The sequence below is a fragment of the Bombus vancouverensis genome, chromosome 1 (genome assembly GCF_051014615.1).
Source record: "Bombus vancouverensis nearcticus chromosome 1, iyBomVanc1_principal, whole genome shotgun sequence".
Classification (NCBI taxonomy): Eukaryota; Metazoa; Arthropoda; class Insecta; order Hymenoptera; family Apidae; genus Bombus; species Bombus vancouverensis.
The window spans coordinates 573,146-592,236 of record NC_134911.1 but is presented as its reverse complement, the minus strand read 5'-3'; the positions used below and the strand labels follow the sequence as shown (position 1 = coordinate 592,236).

Sequence of the window (19,091 nt, the reverse complement as noted above, 5' to 3'; positions counted from 1 at the left end):
TTACAATAAATTTTGCTACTATATCTGAAGTTCATTTCTTTACCTTATTTGTGAAACTGCGACGCGAAGAGATCACCGGTGATTTGTCAATTTCGTGATTTCTTGTGTCTTCTACACTTGCGTTCGGATCCGGATCAGGGGTGTCAAATACGAAGAAGCGCTAAATACAATGGATTTTAATAATCATATCGGTAAAACAGCAAAATGCCAGTAGGCCGACATCACACTACTGATACTAATGATTAAGACGATCTATGCTGATGACCGATACTATAAACGACTGTGCTGATATTGTAACGCCAATTCACATCAGAGACCAGGCCACACACCACGGACAGGATGGCACCCAGATGTCTGCATATCCTTGGTGCGCACCCTCAATAGTCTTAAGTACCCACCAGGGGTCTTAGCATTTTCATAGTTAAAGTCCTTCGGACCAAGCGAGTATTTCCTGTCTTAGATTTCCCTTTACGTTTATTGTCTACCACGTGTTAGCTTAGAAAGTTGGTTTTTTTCACATCTGGTATGTTCCGTTAGCAACTTTCTCGCGAGGGCGGCTAAAACCCTTCCTGGTCCACCAACCGTCTTATTATCCAATCGGAGACGGTGTCTACTGCCCTCACTTCCTTAACCAAAATTGTCATCAACAAATCCGATAGTCCCGTGTCCTTAGAGACACCCATCCCTAGCTTTCCTCAGACACAGTATCGTCAGTAAAACTTCACTTATTCTACATCCTTAGAATAGTCAACATATCTGTATCGGGCTCTACCCTTATAAATCGCGTACTTAACGTATTGTTGTAACTAAGTCTTACATAACGTGGTTGGAATGAATTGTGATTTATGTTAATTTAGTGTGTGTTACATTGTGATTGCTGAATTCATAATAAAGTTTAATTAAAATAAAGTTAATAGTTGTGTTACGACTCAGCTATTTTTATTTTCATCAACCAACCCTAAAAATTACGTGACAATATCATGGACAGCGATAATTCCATTTTCCGACAAATCAGTCTCAAGCGTTGCGTCTGACGTTCTTATGTCCGATCATCAAAACTGAAGACAATTTCTCAATAACCCAATATTTTTATTGTTTTATTGATTATTATTTAAGGCTTGAAGAAACGATATATTTCCGAAACGCATTTGGTAAAGAGAAAGTCCACTTTTCCATCTGATAAATATGAAATATGAAGAAATCTTTAGTTATGGAGAATTTAAAGATTATACAAAATAGGTTTACGCTCCTTTAAATACATCTGGTTGCTTGTCTATTCGCTTCCTCAATACTACAGAATCATTATTAATGTACTTCCGATCACTCGCGGGGAGACGCAATCGCGAGGAGAGACGTCAACGAGAGTCGTAAACTCCCGTTACGATTATAGCAATCGACACCACGAATTGATCGATCCCCTGATTTCGGTTAAGATAATAAGGGTGATTCAGTTAGTATAACACTGTGATTCACAGAATTATAAATTATATATTTCCAATACTTAAATTACACTGTGAAACACTAGTGCCTCCGCGAGTGCGACAAGAGTGAAAGAAGGGACGAGCAACAGAACCAATCGAGGATGGGAAACACTCAAAAGATACCAACAATAAGAATACTAAACAAAGGAGAAACATACGCTATAAACAGGGCAGTAGACCAATAGAGCCCAAATAAAACAACAAGTGAAGTACAGGACTGCTCAAATACAAAAGAAATAGAGATGGAAATAATACCAAAAGACGACGTAAAGAGCAATACCAACAAGGATCTACCACAAAATAACGAAAGCTGGAAGACTGCAACACCCAGCAAAAAAAGAAAAATAAACACAAACACAAATGATAGGAGGACCACAGAAACAGAAAGACAACAATGGCTACAAGAAATTCCTACGCAAAACTCCTTCAGCTCACTGACAGAAGAGATGGACACAGACCCAACAAAAAAACCAAGAACACACACTCCCAAGCCTCCACCAATCTACATAGACGCTAAAATAATAGACCCCCTCATTGATCTGCTAAACAGCACGGCAGGAAAAGAAAACTACACTATCAAACAGCTCAAACTGGATCAGGTAAAAGTACAAACTAATACCCTAGAAACCTACAGGAAAGTAACAAAAGCGCTAAAGGGAAAAAACGCTGGGTATCACACTTACCAACACAAATCCGACAAAAACTACAAAGCAGTAATCAGAGGTCTACACCCTAAAACAAATACAAACAAAATATGCGAGGAATTGGTCAAGATCGGACACCAGGTAAGAACGATCAACAATATAACCAGATTTGATACTAAACAACTACTACCGCTATTTTTAATAGAGCTTGAACCTAAAAGTAACAACAATGAAATATTTGAAATTAAAAAAATCTTAAACACAATAATCACAGTCGAGCCACCCAGACATAAAAAAGACATACCACAAAGCATGCGGTGTCAACAATAATAACACACAAAAAACTACTGCAACAGAAACCCGGCGCGTGTCAAATGCGCAGGAAAGCACCTAATGTGTTTGCATTTATCGAGGTTTGCTTTAATTTGTTTTGCTTGAAGCCACTTTTCTATTTTTGCGATATGTTCTTGTAGTAATGTAACTGTCAGTATTTTGCTATTGTTAGTTGTTGGTATGTTGGCCGTGTATAATGTGTATAAAATTGATCCTAGGACGCTTCCTTGCGGAACTACTGCCATGATTTCTTTAGCTTCCGATTGTGTGTTTTTGATTTTTACTATGAAGCTTCTGCTGCTTAGGTATGATTTGATTAATTGGTATATCTGCCCCGGGAACTGTTTCCTGATTGATTGAAGTAGGCTAGTGTGGTTTATTTTATCGAATGCTGTTTCGATGTCCATAAAGAGTGCCGTGCAGTATTGTTTTGTTTCCAGCGCCTGTAGGATTTCATTTACGAGTCTATGCGTTTGTTCTATTGTGGAGTGTTTGTTTCTGAATCTGAATTGGTGATCCGGTATTAGTTGATTCTTCTCTATTATGGGTTTTATTCGGCTGTAAATTACTTTCTCTAGTATCTTAGAGAACACCGGAAGTAATGAGATTGGTCGGTAGGATTTGGTTTCGTGTGGGTCCTTGCCTGGTTTGGGTATCATTATGATCTGTGCCAGTTTCCAAGGTTTAGGAAAGTATTGAATTCTTAGTATTGCGTTAAATATTACTGTGATTTGTCTTATCGCTTTTGGCGGGGGGTTTTTCAAGATTTTGCCGTTAATTAGGTCGATTCCTGGTGCTTTATTATTTTTTGTTTTCTCAATTATGTTTCTGAATTCATGTGCTGCTGCTTTGGGCATGGTGTAGTGATTGTCAGTTGGTGTAGTGGTTAGCGCATCCTCGTCCTTATGACTATTGTGGTTGCTGTTGTTGATGTTATGTGGGGTAAATGTGTTCCATAGGTGGTTGGAAAATTCTTCAGCTTGCTCTTCGTTGCTTCTTGCCCATGTGTTATCAGCTCTTATGATTGCTGGTACCATTCTTATTGTCTTCTTTATTTTTTTGTGGCTTTCCATAGGGAGTAGTTGTAGTTCTCGTGTGCAGATAATGCCTCGATGAACTTTGTGAATTCGTTGTTGTTGTGCTCTTTTATTTTGTTTTTTATTTCTTTTGCGAATTTGTTTAGGTGTTTTTTGTTTTCTTTTGTTCTGTGTTTTTGCCATTTTGCTTTCGCTTTTCCTTTTTCTCTAATTTTTTCCAGGATGTCTAGTGGAACTGTTTTTGTTTGTCTGTTGGTTGTTTCAGGTATAGTGGTTGCCCTTGCTGCTTCTTGGATAGTTTCTGTGAATGTTGTTACTGCTTGATCGATGTTCAGGTGTTTTCAGTGGGATGTTGCAGCTGATTTTGCTCTCTATTATTTCTTTGAATATTTGCCATTTGGTGGTTTTATTGCATAGCGTCTCGGTGCTGCTGTAAAGTATTGGTTTGTTTCTATATGTAATTATTATGGGCGTATGGTCGGAGGTAAGCTCGAGGCTGGGTGCTATGTTTAGTTTATTTGCGTTTAGTCCCTTTGTAACTGCAAAGTCTAGCAGGTCAGGTATTTTGCTCAGGTCTGTCGGCCAGTATGTCGGTCTTCCTGTGGATAATATATTGAGATTATAATTTCTGATGTATTTTTCCAAGCTTCTGCCTCGAGGTATGGTGATTCTTGATCCCCATAGTGTCTGCTTTGAGTTATAGTCTCCCGCTGCAATATGCTTGTCACCTAAGTGTCGGAAGTAGTCTTCCCACATTTGCGTTGTGATTTTTTGTCGCGGCGGTACGTATACTGCTGACAACTGCAGGTGGTGCTGTTAGTCTGTACGGTAACGGTGGTTGCTTGTATATGTTCCTTACTGACCTGGCTGTGTAGGTGATGTTTAATGTCGTTTTTTATTACTACTGCCGTCCCTCCGTATGCTTTCCCTGAGGGATGCTTGATGTCGTATATGGTGTAGTGCGGTATTTTTATATAGCTTTTTATTGTGAGGTGTGTTTCTGAAACGAGTAGTATATCGATGTTATTGCTATACAGGAATGTTTTAGTTTCTAGGGCCCTTTGTTGTAGGCCGTTAGAGTTCCAGGCTGCTATTTAAAGCGTGTCTATTTTTATTTTTTGCTCATCATGTTAGTAAGTAATTGTAGCATGACTGTTATTTGTTGTGTTTTCTGTCTGAGGAGTTCGTTTTGCTCGCTTATCATTTTTGTAAGTATTTCGGTGCTTTTTATGGAATATTTTATTAATTCTTTGATTTCTGTAGTGTCGTTGCTGTGGTTGTTCTGTTCTTGATTGTCTAAGGGTGACGACCGGTTGACTACTTGCGCGTAGCTTCGGCTTCTAACGGTGTTGGTGTTACTGTAGTTATTGTTAATGAACAATGAGCATGTAATGACATGCTGTGTATTTGGTGTTGACACAGATTCTGTGCTGTGCTGTTGCGTGTGGAAATTGTTGTGTGTCCTGTTTCGAATCGGCGGGAAAAGTTTGCTTTGTAGTTGTTTTCTGACTACGCAGCCTTTCCAGCTGTCAGCCAACATGTTCCCACAAATAAATCAAATCTTCAGACCAAAAGGGCAAAACCCCATCCCACCTCTCAAATTGTCTCCAGAAAAAGCCTCCCTCATCCAAGAAGCAGGTATAACGATACACAACACCAACAAAGACACCGAGGATTACTTCATAATAACTAAAACAACAGAAAAACTAGACATTATCGACACCCAATTTTCCAAAACACACACACAAAACGAACACATGGGCCGAGAACAACTAAACAGAATTATCATCGCCGAAACAAACAAACTCAAAAATAAAATGGAACAAGACATAACACTAAACAAAACAGTCTGCATATTCTCAAACGAAAACACCGCAGATAACCCCAAACAACCAGAACCAGAAATAAACTACTTCACAAATTACAATCAACTAAACAAAATCTTCTCCAAACTAAACAACAAAAAATCCTCCGGCTTCGACGGCATCCCAAACATTTTACTCAAGCGCCTACTGAACAAAATAAAATGGTACTACACAACTCTTCAACAATGCACTAAACAACTTATATTTCCCCAGAAAATGGGAAAAAGCCAAATTGACAGCTATTACAAAAAAAATAAAGACGGCTCATCACCCGCAAACCTACGACCTAAAAGTCTCCTCCCCAACATAAGCAAAGTATTTGAAATAATCATAAACAACCCCTAACATCCTTCTATACAAAAAATGACATAATCCCAGAAAATCAATTTGGCTTCCGGCACAAACACTCTACAATTCACGCAATAAATAAACTGACGTCGGACATCTGCTGGGCACTAAACGCAAAACAACGAGTAACGCCTGCTTAATAGACCTCGAAAAAGCTTTCGACACAGTCTGGATCCCATGCCTTATATACAAATTGATCAAGGAAAACTTTCCTAAATACCTAATTAATATAATCTGAGACATGATCACAAGCAGAACATTCGTAATGATCGAAGGTTCACACACATCAAGCAAAGAATTCTCCATAAAAAAACGGTCTGCAGCAAGGTACAGTAAATTCCCCGTTACTTTTCAGTATTTATAATAGTGACTTACTAAATCTCTTTAATCTCAATACATCCGCCCATAAACGCTCCATAGCCTTCGCAGATGACCTAGTCATCTACGTAACAGGCCGCAAAACCAAAACAATAAAAACGGAACTCCAAGAACTTTTTGAGAAAATAAACGACTATTACCACGCATGGAAACTAAAAATCAACATAAGCAAATGCGAAACCATACTGTTTAGACCCAAGTCAAGTGAAATCGGCCCAATAGAAAGAGAATACTGCAAAAAATTTCAACTAAGAGAAAAAACAGACAAAGGGGCTCTCATACCACAACAAAAATTGTGTAAAATACCTAGGAGTAAACATAGACTATAAATTAAACTACAGGCAGCACACCGAAATTCAACTTACTAAGGCCAATAAAGCATTCTGGAAAATAAAAAAACTATTCCACTCCAAACATCTCGACAGCAAAGTAAAAATTTTATGGCATCAAGCACTAATCAGACCGATCATAACCTACGGCTGCCCAATCTGGTACAACATATCAGCCTCCCAAATGGAAAAAATTCGCATATTCGAAAGAAAATGCATCAGGGCTTGCTTGAGTACTTACAGATCCGAACACAGCGGATTCAAAAAATATGTAAAAAACAAAATAATATACGACCTAGCCAACATTCACCGCATAGACTGTCACATCCTAAAGCTAATAAGAAACCACTTTGCGCACGCGGCAAAGATAAAAGAAAATAGTTTAATTTTCAGTTGCTTATTTCCAAATGACGCATATTACAAAAACACTCTGACAACAGGCTTCATCCCCCCAGAAGCTTTCCTATACCTAGACGAAAAAACTACCTCCAAGACCAAAATAATATCCCAATAATCTATCACATAAAAAGAAAATTAGGGATCATGTTACGACCGTTCGCGGAGAGACGCGATCGCGAGATAGCACGTCAACGAGAGTTGTAAATTCTCGCTACGATCATGTTAATCGACGCCGCGAAATAGTCGTTCCCCTGTTTCGTTTAGGATAACAGAGGTGGTTTTATGAATATAACACTGTATTAACAGGTTAACATAGAACAATATATTTTACAATAATCTGATGAAGATGTTACAGAAATTTGACTCGACTTTGATCTCTAGATAAATTCGTTTGCTATTGGTCTGATATGTTCGGTGTGTCACGTTTGACTCGTCAGAAGGAACTGCCCGCCCTTCGATTATTTTCGTCTTTTCTGGAAGGCGACCCCCCACTACGTTCGGATCACGCCACATTCTTTTACGCGAGGTAAAATAACGCCCACGAGTCGACGTTTCTGGAGGTCGCCCTGCTTAATGAACCGTGCGCTTGCCACTACAATGTTTGTTTGCCGGGCAGCCGCGACGATCCGTCTGCGACGTTGTAGGACCGCGAGCGACGGTTAGAAAATACAGCCCGTGGTAAGCCTCGTGGCGTAACAGATCAAAACTATACTTTACGAAGAAAACCTAAATGGACAGACCGCAGACACTAGGTGGAGATACAACATGGCCCTCCCTCCGAAAGACACTAAAGACAAACATAGAAAAAATACAAAAAAATATTGGTGGATACTGAATCCATAATAAAATAAGAGAGAAAACCATTAAACCGACAGAACTCAATTCTGCCCCCGTATAACACAGGTGTAAACATTGTAAATATTGTACATTTTGTAAATAAATCTATTTAACATCCCTCCTCCCGCTCCCTCTCATCCCGCCCCTCCCCAAAGTTACACAGCACCCAAAAAGTAGACTACCGAAGCGTCCTGTTTTACGACCAAGTTTTCAGGACAGAAAAAACAATTAAAAACAAAATCACATAAAAGCTCCGCTCCCTAGCGGCTGAAATCCAATAAATATATTAAAACACAAAAATGTAAATCGCCGATACATAACAGTATGGCTACGTCGTACCGTCGCGTATCGATACTTTCGAGTTTTTAAAAGTAATTTAAGGGGACGACGGCTATTTATTACCAAGGACAATCGAACGACATGCAATTTGTTGGAACTAGTATACTCTTTTCCTTTCCTAAAGCTCTACGCGCTTTATTATTTTATTGTTTGTGAACCGTTAGTCGGATATTCCAACGTCGCACATGGTTATGTAAGGTTTATGTAGGGGTTGGACATTCTTCTTCTTTGAAACATATACACACCAATTACTTCTTCTTTCCACCTGCTCCATCTCAAGAAAATGCGAAATTAGGAAATTCGAGTATCTACCCCTAGCAACTTGTCTAACTTTAAACATCGTTTCTATCGTTATCTGTAGTAAAAATAAAATAAGATTTAAAGAAACACGAAGTTGTACAAATCATTCAAAAAACCAACACACTGCACAAGGATACTTATCTGGATCCTTCACATTAAGACATAACTGGAAATAAAAAAGCCGACACTGTGGCCAAAAAAGCAATAACTAATTAAACGAACGAAACTAAAGAACCAATCCCGTACCAAGATATGGACCACTACCAAAGAAATTAAAAACGACGACATTGTATAAAATTGTCTATATTATATCTACGATACATAACACACTCAAGAACAAAAACCGATATAATTTTATTATATTGAAACCAAAATACAGTGTTATTGTACAATATTTAAGAAGCAATTTTTCAGTGTGTAATATTCACATAGCGGAGGTCTTATTTTACAAATAAAAAAAATTACAAAAAAGAGCCATCGATTCATGATTTCATGTCGGATCTTCTAAAACTTACATGGCCAATGGAATGTACACGGCATTTTATAGACTCAGGAAAAGGAAGTTCTTTTAAGTATTGTGCATAATAAAAAACAAACGTTGAAACAGGAAGTGTGTAATAAATATTTTGTGCATAATTTGTCTCTATAATTTTGTGTTACATACCACAACTTTGGCGATAATTATTGTAACAAACAATTTCAGTTGTGATTTCAAAATTTCAAAATTTCGAGTGACTCGTGCTTGCAACAAATAACTCATTGATATTATCAAATTAAGTATAAATGAATAATTATTTTCCTGGAAATTGTTGCGTTAAAGTCAATCATACAGAAATTATAATTGTTAAGAAACAGTAATGTTTTGAAGCTACCACGATTGAAATTTCATTCCATATAACTTTTGCTTTAATATTATTGTCCTGTAATAATACCATCACAATGTTATCATTCATAATTACTGCAAGCAATAATTTTTCGATTCTTCACTAAAACATTTAATTCTTCTTGCTTACCTTTATTAATTTTTTTAATTCGAAAAGAAATGTTACAGTCTACTTATAATAACATGTAAAGGTCATAACAGCTATGATTTTAAATGAATAATAACAAGAAGCATATTTACGATACAAAATTAATTGCAAGAATCTTCGTTAAACCTTCGTGAAGAAATTTAAGTTGCGCTAAGATTGTATTTTAACACTGTATAACCAGAATTATGATGGCTTATGAGAACAAAAAATTATGATTTAATACGTTATTGTAGGCTTCCGATACTAATATTTTATATGCAGTTAGTTTTAACAAACATACAGTTCACGAAAGTATTTAGCATAGAATATTAAATATTTATCATAGAAGGAGTCTATTGTATGTGTAATACAAAACAATTTAACATTTTATTAACAATGCAATAAGACACTGCACAATCATAATTATATTGATAAAATGCAGAAGGTACCTGAAATCATGTGTATACAGAAGTTACAAAATATTTATAATATCATACATATCGCAAAAATCATAAAAGTATTTGAACAATTAATTACTTGTTAGTTATAATGAATGAAATTAGTAAAATCGCCATGAACATTAATTATATGTTTAAGGCCATTATTGCTTTATGCTAATTTTTTATTAAATGTTTGTTTGGGATAAAAGTGTTGCAATCTCTATATACATTTTCAGATTGGTTTCACATCTTACCAATATCATTACAATAATCGTATCTTAGTGTAATATAAAGAAATTTCGAAAAGTATCGTATAAAATACATAGTACATTTATAAAAATTTTTTATGTTAAGTGTTTAAATATTTCCGTGATGCTAATATCGTCGAATACTGTAGATATGTATGTATGCATAAATGATGTTACTTTTAAATCACATATGGAGGTTCAGATTAATTTAATGAAACAAACTATTACTAAAGATACATTGAAGTCTTATAAGGAAAAATAATTCAACTTATCCGTTAAATAATTTGAAGAGAATATTTAAATTATTACTATACACGAATTTGCGTAAAATACTATAACATCGACAGAATTCAACCTCTTCTATCCAAATACCTAAATGTTCCATTATACATACATACATTAATATTTAACACGTATTTACAAAATCATGAAAAAACACTTAATATTTGTTTCATAAATTTCAGATATAGGTCGTTTTTCGTGGACTACGTTTAACCATAGCGACAAAGCGATTATTTTCGTATGAGTAAAATGCTTTCGAATAATCGAACAATGTTTTGAAATATTTGCACGCGTGAGGATGGAGTCCTCGCTTCGACAATTTTAATTGCTCCATTGGATAACGCGCAGATATTACAATTATTTATGTAACACTAATCCGCTTCGTTTTATTGTTACGCGGTATTTCTTTTTAGCCAATCTTGAATCGTATTGTGATTGGCTTCCACCCATCGTATGTTCGCTTCAGCTTGTTCTATCGATTGTTGTATTGACCTCGTTGCACTTCCAAACTCCCCCTTGTGTTCATTAGTAAATTCCAGCAGCTAAATATCAAAAAATATATTTATTAGAATATGCTTATTTTTAAGAAATTAAATTGATGAACATACGAATACTTCATTATTAAATCTTTCTGCAATACACAATGCAATGTAACATTCCAACAAACTAACGAGACAAAACTATTGTGAAGGAAAATGTGAAGTTTGAACGCCTTGAAGGGCCGCTTGGCCTTCGTCACTCTCAGCTGTGGAAACAGAAAGCGTCAACACTTAGGGTGCCATAAATTCGGTCCTTCCCCGTGCGGCGTCGTGCGCTGGTGGGTCGCAAAAACATTTTGTGACTGCGATGCCTAGTATATTCTTTGTACAATCGTCGACGTGCACGAACGTCGAAATAAAGCTACGCGAGTTCGCGTACTAATATTTGTTAGTTTTATGAGATTTTCTATTAGTATATATAGAACACAATATTCAGCTGAACATGATAATATTTTTATGAGCTTGAAGTACTTAATTTTTATTTTAAAAAAGCCATTAAATATCAAATAAACTATTAAATAAGGCAAAAAAGAAACATTTACGACAAAATGAAATAGCAAAATAAAAGTGGGGAAGATCAGAGTAAATAATGCAATTCTTAGTTTTCGGTTTTTATAGCTGTTATTCACGAATTATCTTCTTTTAGTTTAATGGTAATTCAAGGGGAAATTTTCGAATTAAGCGTTTATTTATAATTGTAAATATTACAAAACGAATTCATTAATTAAAATAAATATTATCGTAATGTATCAAACCCTTTGTATTAAATCAAGGCTGAAGGAGAACTTAATCCTAATAAATATTTGTTAGCGGTAAAGCATTTTCGTAACGATAGCCCACTGCTATTTAGCGTTATCGTAATTAATGATTGGGCTCAGGACTCAATAACAATTATGGAAGGGTGTTTGAGTGAATGTCTGGAATGACGATAGCCAATGACACGAAATCGCGGAGTTATGAGGTGTTGATGATGTTTAGAGTTTTAAAAGATTTATGAAATAGTATGCCAGCAAAATGGCAAGCGAATTGACATTGCATTCCTAAGAAATAGAGACTTTGTGCAAAGGATTTCGAGTCGGGAATACAGTGATGCCTTTTGATAAGCGGACTGTGAGGAAGTGTTCGAAGGAACAAAAGTATGAGTATCATCGTGAATAATTTAAGACGCTCACTTTTGCAATCATGAGACTACTTTAGAGAACGGGATTTTAACAGTTAAAACGGTCTCTTTCAATATTCGTCGTAGTATTTTTAATTTTCTATGTCTATTGTAGCTTCGATGGCCGAGTGCGTCATAAACGCGGCATTTCCCGCTGAGGACTTCGAGCGCATCGAGCGCACGAAAGGCAGAAAATGCCTTGCGAGCAAGAATGCTGATTGGCAATTTTTTGCATTCGGTGAAAACCAATCAACGTGTGTTTTTCGGGATCTCTGTTTCGAGTCTTGTTGGATGCTCGGACGAGTTCAACATCATAAATATCAAAGAATCAGTCTCGTGTAATCGTTCAAAACGATTAGTTCTGTCTCGTCAGTGTCTTTTAATCGTTAACGTTTTTCCCAACAGATGTGGAGTAAGAATGGATTATTCTCTCAAGTTTCAAAGAGGAGAGTCTCACACAATCTCCCTTCTATGATAATATCTTCCCCTCCGGACATTGAACAAAGAATCGTTTCAATCTCTCAGCATTTGGAAAGGACAGTTCTATCTGTATTTGCTGACTCATCATTATCTCCAAATTTTTATGGACTCGACTTCAAGCATTCGTGGAGACAAAATCATTCCAGCAATCGTAACGATCACTTGGTAGTCTTCCCAGCTGTCTTTCCTCACTCGTCAATGCCTCCAATCATTCATAGAGTTCCATCAGTCGAAATGATCAGTTGACAGTCCAGTGCGAGATTTTCAAGCGCAAACAATATCTCCAAGCACTCGTGGAATGAAGTAATCGGAGAACAATCAATGAATGGCTGCGTGCGGGTCTTTCGATTGCAAGCGGCATCGACACGCATTCACGGACGAGTATATCATTAACCATTCGTAACGTTCAGCTGTACATCGCGTCACAATAGGCACTTCATATCACATAATTATCCGCTTTCATGAATCTTGTCTCAGCAGTCGGGGACAATTCAAAACCTGCTCATCGTTCGAAGAATAACCTTTGGCGTCGTTGGTCGCTGTAACTACCATGCAACCAATACTCTTCCTCGTGAATCAGTTACCCAAGATTAATTCGGCGGGTAACAAGTTACAGTGCAATGACATTGATTATCGAACGCGTGAGCACATAACTCGCGCACGTAACTCGCACACGAAACATATTGATGTCAAAGCGTGACCAATGTGGCATGCAATAGCACAAATATTAATAAGTATTAAATATTAATGAAAGGCAATACATGTTATCATTTGTCTGATGGATAATTCCACTTTTTGGGTAATTATTTAGAGGTTTGACCACATTTTTAAATATGTCATTAGGAGCACGATTCTGAACAACTTTACCTGACAGAGGTATGAAATGATTATATGGCTCTCCTTAAAACAAAGATTAAACCGAGAAGCGGGGACAGGAGTATATAAGGTCAGCCTCTTTTGGACTGAAGGAGTCAGAGTGAGAGTTAGAGTTAGTCAGTTAGTTAGTGAGTCGTTGGACGATTGAGTTATGGGGAAGTTACCCGAATCGAGTAGCACGTTGATACGAGTCCTCCCATGGACCGTGGATTCGTCCGGTGACCTGCCATGTCACTTCGAGCCCAAACCCATCGTCATAAAGTCAGATTGGAACATTAAGACTATTTCTTATTTTTATTACTTAAGGGCGGCTATAGTAAAAGTCTGGACTAGTGTATTGGGGTTTGTCCCAACATTCCGGACGGGAAATCCCGCTGTCTTTCCTTCTCCGATATATATATATGTCGGAGATGAAAGAACACCGGAGTCTTTGGAATTTTGGATAATCCCGCAATATTGTAACCTAGAGTCTACTATAGCTGTAATTGAACAATTGTAGTTATTCAATCCGATTGTAATTGTTCGAGAGTTGTGATAATGAGCTTGGGCTCGAGGCGACAGTCAGTCGCTGAACGTAGCCGCGGTCACGGGATGAACGCTTTGTCTAACAAAGGCATGGAATAATTCTATAGCTCTCCTTAAAAAGGAAATAGTTGTAACACTCGACAGTAAACATTCCAACGGTCTCTATCCTGTAGCTCGCCACACGCAGACCCTATTCCTCGAGTAAGATGATTGCCAAATGTCGACGCGTCTCCGCAGTACATGTTCAGCTAGCTCGAGGGCCCGTTATAAATCTTAAGATTTAGTCAACTAAAGTCCTTCAAACAGACAAACAGTCTTTGTCCCAACTACGAGAAAATAGTGGAGACCTATTTTTCAACGAGTGGCGTCTCCCACTAGCAACTTTCCCTCGAGGGCGGCTAGCATCTTTTTCTAACCACCGATACGGAGATTGACAAATTAGCAGCAACCCCAATTTTCCTTACTTTCTGAACGAAGGCTTTTCTCGACGAATCCAATGATCTCGTGTCCTTAGACACACCCCAATATAGTTTTCCTCTGTGGCATCATCGGGACGGGAAAGTCATTCCCGCTCGCGATGTCATCGATGAAAAAGAGTAACCCCTTTCGACCAGTGAATATTACGCGTCCGACTTAGATTTTGTGAGTACGTTCATCTATCATCCCGTCGACCGCGGATTCGTTATTGAACCTAGGATCATTGTCATTAGTTTCTCGAGTACCTAACTACCACGGTTACTTGTCCGGTTCTATAATAATCGTATTTGCACTAGTCAATGTCTTCTCTATTGCATAACGACAACGTGTAACCCAAACGAAGATTCGTTTTACGCCCCTAACCCTAATCATAATGTAAACCCGACATATATATATACATAACTGTATCTATTACACCTGCACTGTTAGGCCCTAGTTTCCAAGATATATGTAGAAGGCTGCTGGTACTACCACAGTGTATTCTTCTTACGATTGTGCGTCCGTAACAGCGTACATGTAATTTAGTATTGGTTAGTAACAGCGAGAATTGGATTGAATGTTATCAATGCATCGGGTAAGGGTCTGGGAAAACTTTTTTAACCCGGCCACTGCGAGGTGACCGGCAACGTTTACATACAATAGTAACAATTATTCTGTTTCATAAAATAATGTCAATTATTCACTCAAACAAACACTCTACGATAGAGCAAATGTACAGGCTCGTCAACGAAATTTTACTAGCAATAGAAAAGAAACAATACTGTACAGCCCTCTTCATGGACATTGAGAAAGCATTTGATAAAGTGAACCATGAAAGCCACTTACAAACAATCAAAGAACATTTCCCGGAACAAATCTACCACTTACTCAAATCATACCTCAGCAATAGAACCTTTGTATTAAAAATAAGGGACACATATTCTGATGTTAAAGACAATAATGCAGGGGTACCGCAAGGAAGTGTCGTAGGGCTAATATTATACGCACTATACACAGCCAACATATCAACAACTACCAATAGCAAGATACTGACATTGGTGGACGATGTGACTATACTAGTCAGGCACATTAATCCAGAAACAGCAGTCACATGACTACAAGAGCATATCGCAAAAATAGAAAAATGGCTGCAAGATAAACAAATAAAAGTAAACCCTAGTAAATGCAAACATATTACATTTAAACTATAAAAATGGAAACCGCTAAATATTCAATTGAATGGCAGGCATGTAACACAAACAAAGCAAGTTAAATATCTAGGACTCCACTTAGACTCATAACTTACGTGGAAGCAACATATTAAATCAGTTATAGACAAAATACGGATAAAAAGAAGACACATGTACCGGTTGACCAGCCGAAATTCTAAACTCAACATAGAAAATGAATTAAAAATTTACAAAACGATAATAAAACCAATTTGGACGTACGGAATACTACTATGGGGGACAGCAGCAATGAGCCATATAAATAAACTAGAGTCGCTACAATCGAAGATACTGAGAACAATAGTCAACACCCCATGATTTGTCAGAAACGAGGATATACGCAAAGACTTAAAAATACCAAAGGTCAAAAAAGAAATTGGCAGGTACGCAGAAAAATATATTGAAAGATCGGCAACACATTCAAACCTGCTGGGTGCTGAAATGACCAAAACCTATATAAAAAGAAGACTAAGAAGAAAACGCCCCACTGATCTTACTGAAGGAATAAAATAGTCAAACTCGAAGATGGGTATCCCGCTGGGGGTAGCCATCCACATGTTATTTAGTAATTAAGTTAGAAAAATTTATCAAATGTCCAGCTAAACAAATAGTAAAGTACAAATTAAATAATAAAAAAAAATTATTCATTCACCTATTATTTCTACAAATTAATTTCTATTATTTTATCCATTTTAAGTATTGTCGACTGTCACAGGACGGCCCGACTGGAAAATGTATCCTAAACTCAAACCCAATACATTGATGATTATTCATTTTTAATTGAACCATAACTGATATTTTTTACAATCTCACACATGCAGTTATGCACAAAGCTTCATCCCAGATCGCCTCACTCTCGTTTGTCTACATAAACTGAAGTTAGGTGTTAGGTTTCGATCGGATCATTCTACTTCGTCACTGGCAACTAATACAAATGTCATGGATGCACAATTGCAAGCAGAACTCACCGTAGTGGCATCGACAGATTTTTGCGAATATTTTAGAAACAATAGTAGATTGACAGTTATATGTAAATAAAATGTTATTCAAAATGTTAAGCTTTGCAACATATTCGAAAATCATCGAAATCAGAGGAAATGTACCCATTCTACAGTTTCTTCTACAATTAAACTATGATCACCTTGTGTTGGGTTTGAGTAACTTTTTTCAATTCGGCCGCCACGAAGAGAAGGGCAACGCTTGCGTAAAATAATATGTTGATTACGAAAATAATAGCGCATTGAATAAAAAATAATAACGGAGATCTGTGCTGAAATAAAATTTTCGGCGACATTTCATAGAATCACGCATATGCAGTTATAAACGAAATTTTGGTAGAAGCTGTTTGTTCTCATTAGTAAAGTATGATATAAAGGTAAAGAGATCGTTAGCTGATGAATGTAGGCAGATTATAAAGCGGCAAACATGCAGGCTAAACTTGTTTTGTGTCGCAGATACACACAGGTAATTATACACAATAGAGGATTGAATGGACTAGTAACGACAGTTTTTCGCGAATATCTCGGAAACTAGAGCTAAGTGGTGGTAACATATATAGTAAAAAGTTAGCCAGAATCATGCCCTCGACAACATATTCAAAAATCATCGAAGTCGATAATAAGAGCAAATTTCTAAATTGTTACCATATTTGTTTATTACGTTACTTATACTTCTATCTTTAAAGTAAAAGATATTAAAATTGCATATAGTTGTGTATGATCCTACTTCTAGGTTCCGCTTTAATTATTGGGACAACGACTAGTATGCCCTATGATACCTTGATCGAAAGCTTCAATGTCAAAAATTACGATGAATGTGGACGGAAGTATAGTAAACTCATAGTTTTCGAAATATGTACATATCATAAAAAATATATTAGTACTATTACATTGCACTCTCTCTATACATACATATACATGTAGTATCGCGAGCGAGGGGCCTGGAAGTTGGCGGGTGAACCGCGTAGAATGTCGCGAAAGCCGAGGCGTTCGTTTCGATCGTGTAGTTTTGGAAAGAGGAGGCCTACGTGATCTTGACCACGAGCGGTTGCCAAGGGACGAGAAACGAATCAAAAATGATTGCGAGTTGCGTTGCCGAGAGAGTGTTGATTGCGTTTATGAAAGTCGAGTCTTTGATTAATTATTTAGTTGTGTTGTTTATTATACGTTTGCTGCGATTAGTTCATGTTGAACAACTATCGTTTTTCTGTCTGATTAACACCTGTATCATCCATTCATTGTAAATATATTCCATCACGATATTACATACATATATAACTGTAAAGTGACGCAATAGTCGCTTCGCTGTTTTGTACGCAGTCATATATGTATATGTATGTATAGGCAGAATGTAACGTAGTAGTATGCACTAATATATTTTTCTTAATACATATCTCAAAAATTATGAGTGGCTACATGTCGAATCACTGCCATTATAATTCTTGTGGCATAAGCTACTCGTTCTCCCAATAATTAAAGTAGTGTCGAAATGATAACAAATAACAATACATACACAACAATTTCACGAGAAGATCTCGATTTAATATATCTGCCAAAAGAAATGAAATAAATGAAGAAAGTTACTCTTTAGAATCATATTAACAAATCATTACGGGCCACTTTTTACGATAATAATTATATTTTCTAGTGAACTGATTTGCAATGAATTTTTATAAACCTGGATCACTAACAAAATTGAAATTCGTTCAGATCTCTGAAATGTCACATTGCAGGCAAAAGCAGGATTTTATCACACTTTTTAAATTTATTTACATTATTCTATTTTTATTATATTGTGTTATATTTTTGGACTTACATCTTTAAGGTCATATTTGGTGTTAATACCGCTGGTTGCTGATTTTACTATATTGTTCATCGTCATTAATGATGTTCCGAAGCTAAAACAGAGAATAAAGATTTTATTGCAATTATACTTGTAAACTTACTTAATAAAATGAATTATTTGTAAAGTAACGGTTAACAGATATCAAAAGAAATTGATAAAATATGTGTTTAAAATATATATTGTAATTAAAAATTTCGTATGATTTAGGAAGAAATGAAATGAATGGTCATTATTAATTTTGTTTTATAGGTTGATTCACCGAACTCGAACAATGTAAATTATTTATAAATTACCTGTTACATATAAAAAGATGTATATAATATTAGGCATAATGAAAAAGTTTGAAACAAAATTAAAAGTCTACATATAGGAACTACAAGATATTTAATTAAAGTACAATATATATTTCATAGAGGTTATACAAATATTTAAGCAAGGTAATTTTTCATTATGATAATGTTCAGTAAGACTATCTTTAATACCTATCATAGACTTTATTATACGTTTTACTTATTACACGTTTAAGATAGCTATTTAGAATATGTTTAGTACCTAGGCCGGACTATACCCCTATTTCTATTGCAGATAGAATTTTTTCTTGTAGGGTTTTTTTTTTAAGCAGGGTATATGTTGTGTATACAGAATCTTTTATTTCAATAGATGACTTAAAGGAACAAATTAAAGAGAATTCTTTAAGTATGAGTGCTGAACAA

The 19,091-nt window shown here is 36.4% G+C and overlaps 1 protein-coding gene across 2 annotated transcripts in view; it reads right to left on the bottom strand.

The window, feature by feature from the left end:
• Nucleotides 1-8,625: 8,625 nt before the first annotated feature.
• The window catches only part of superdeath (Suppressor of ER stress-induced death), a 50,730-nt gene continuing 40,264 nt past the window's right edge, over nt 8,626-19,091 (bottom strand). For both annotated transcript variants that reach the window (XM_076618363.1, XM_033343821.2), the window contains 2 exons: nt 18,349-18,430; nt 8,626-10,812 (listed from right to left, as the gene is read on the bottom strand). In XM_076618363.1, coding sequence (XP_076474478.1) covers nt 10,663-10,812; nt 18,349-18,430 — 232 coding nt within the window. In that variant the 3' untranslated portion in view covers nt 8,626-10,662. The remainder of the gene's footprint in view (nt 10,813-18,348; nt 18,431-19,091) is intronic.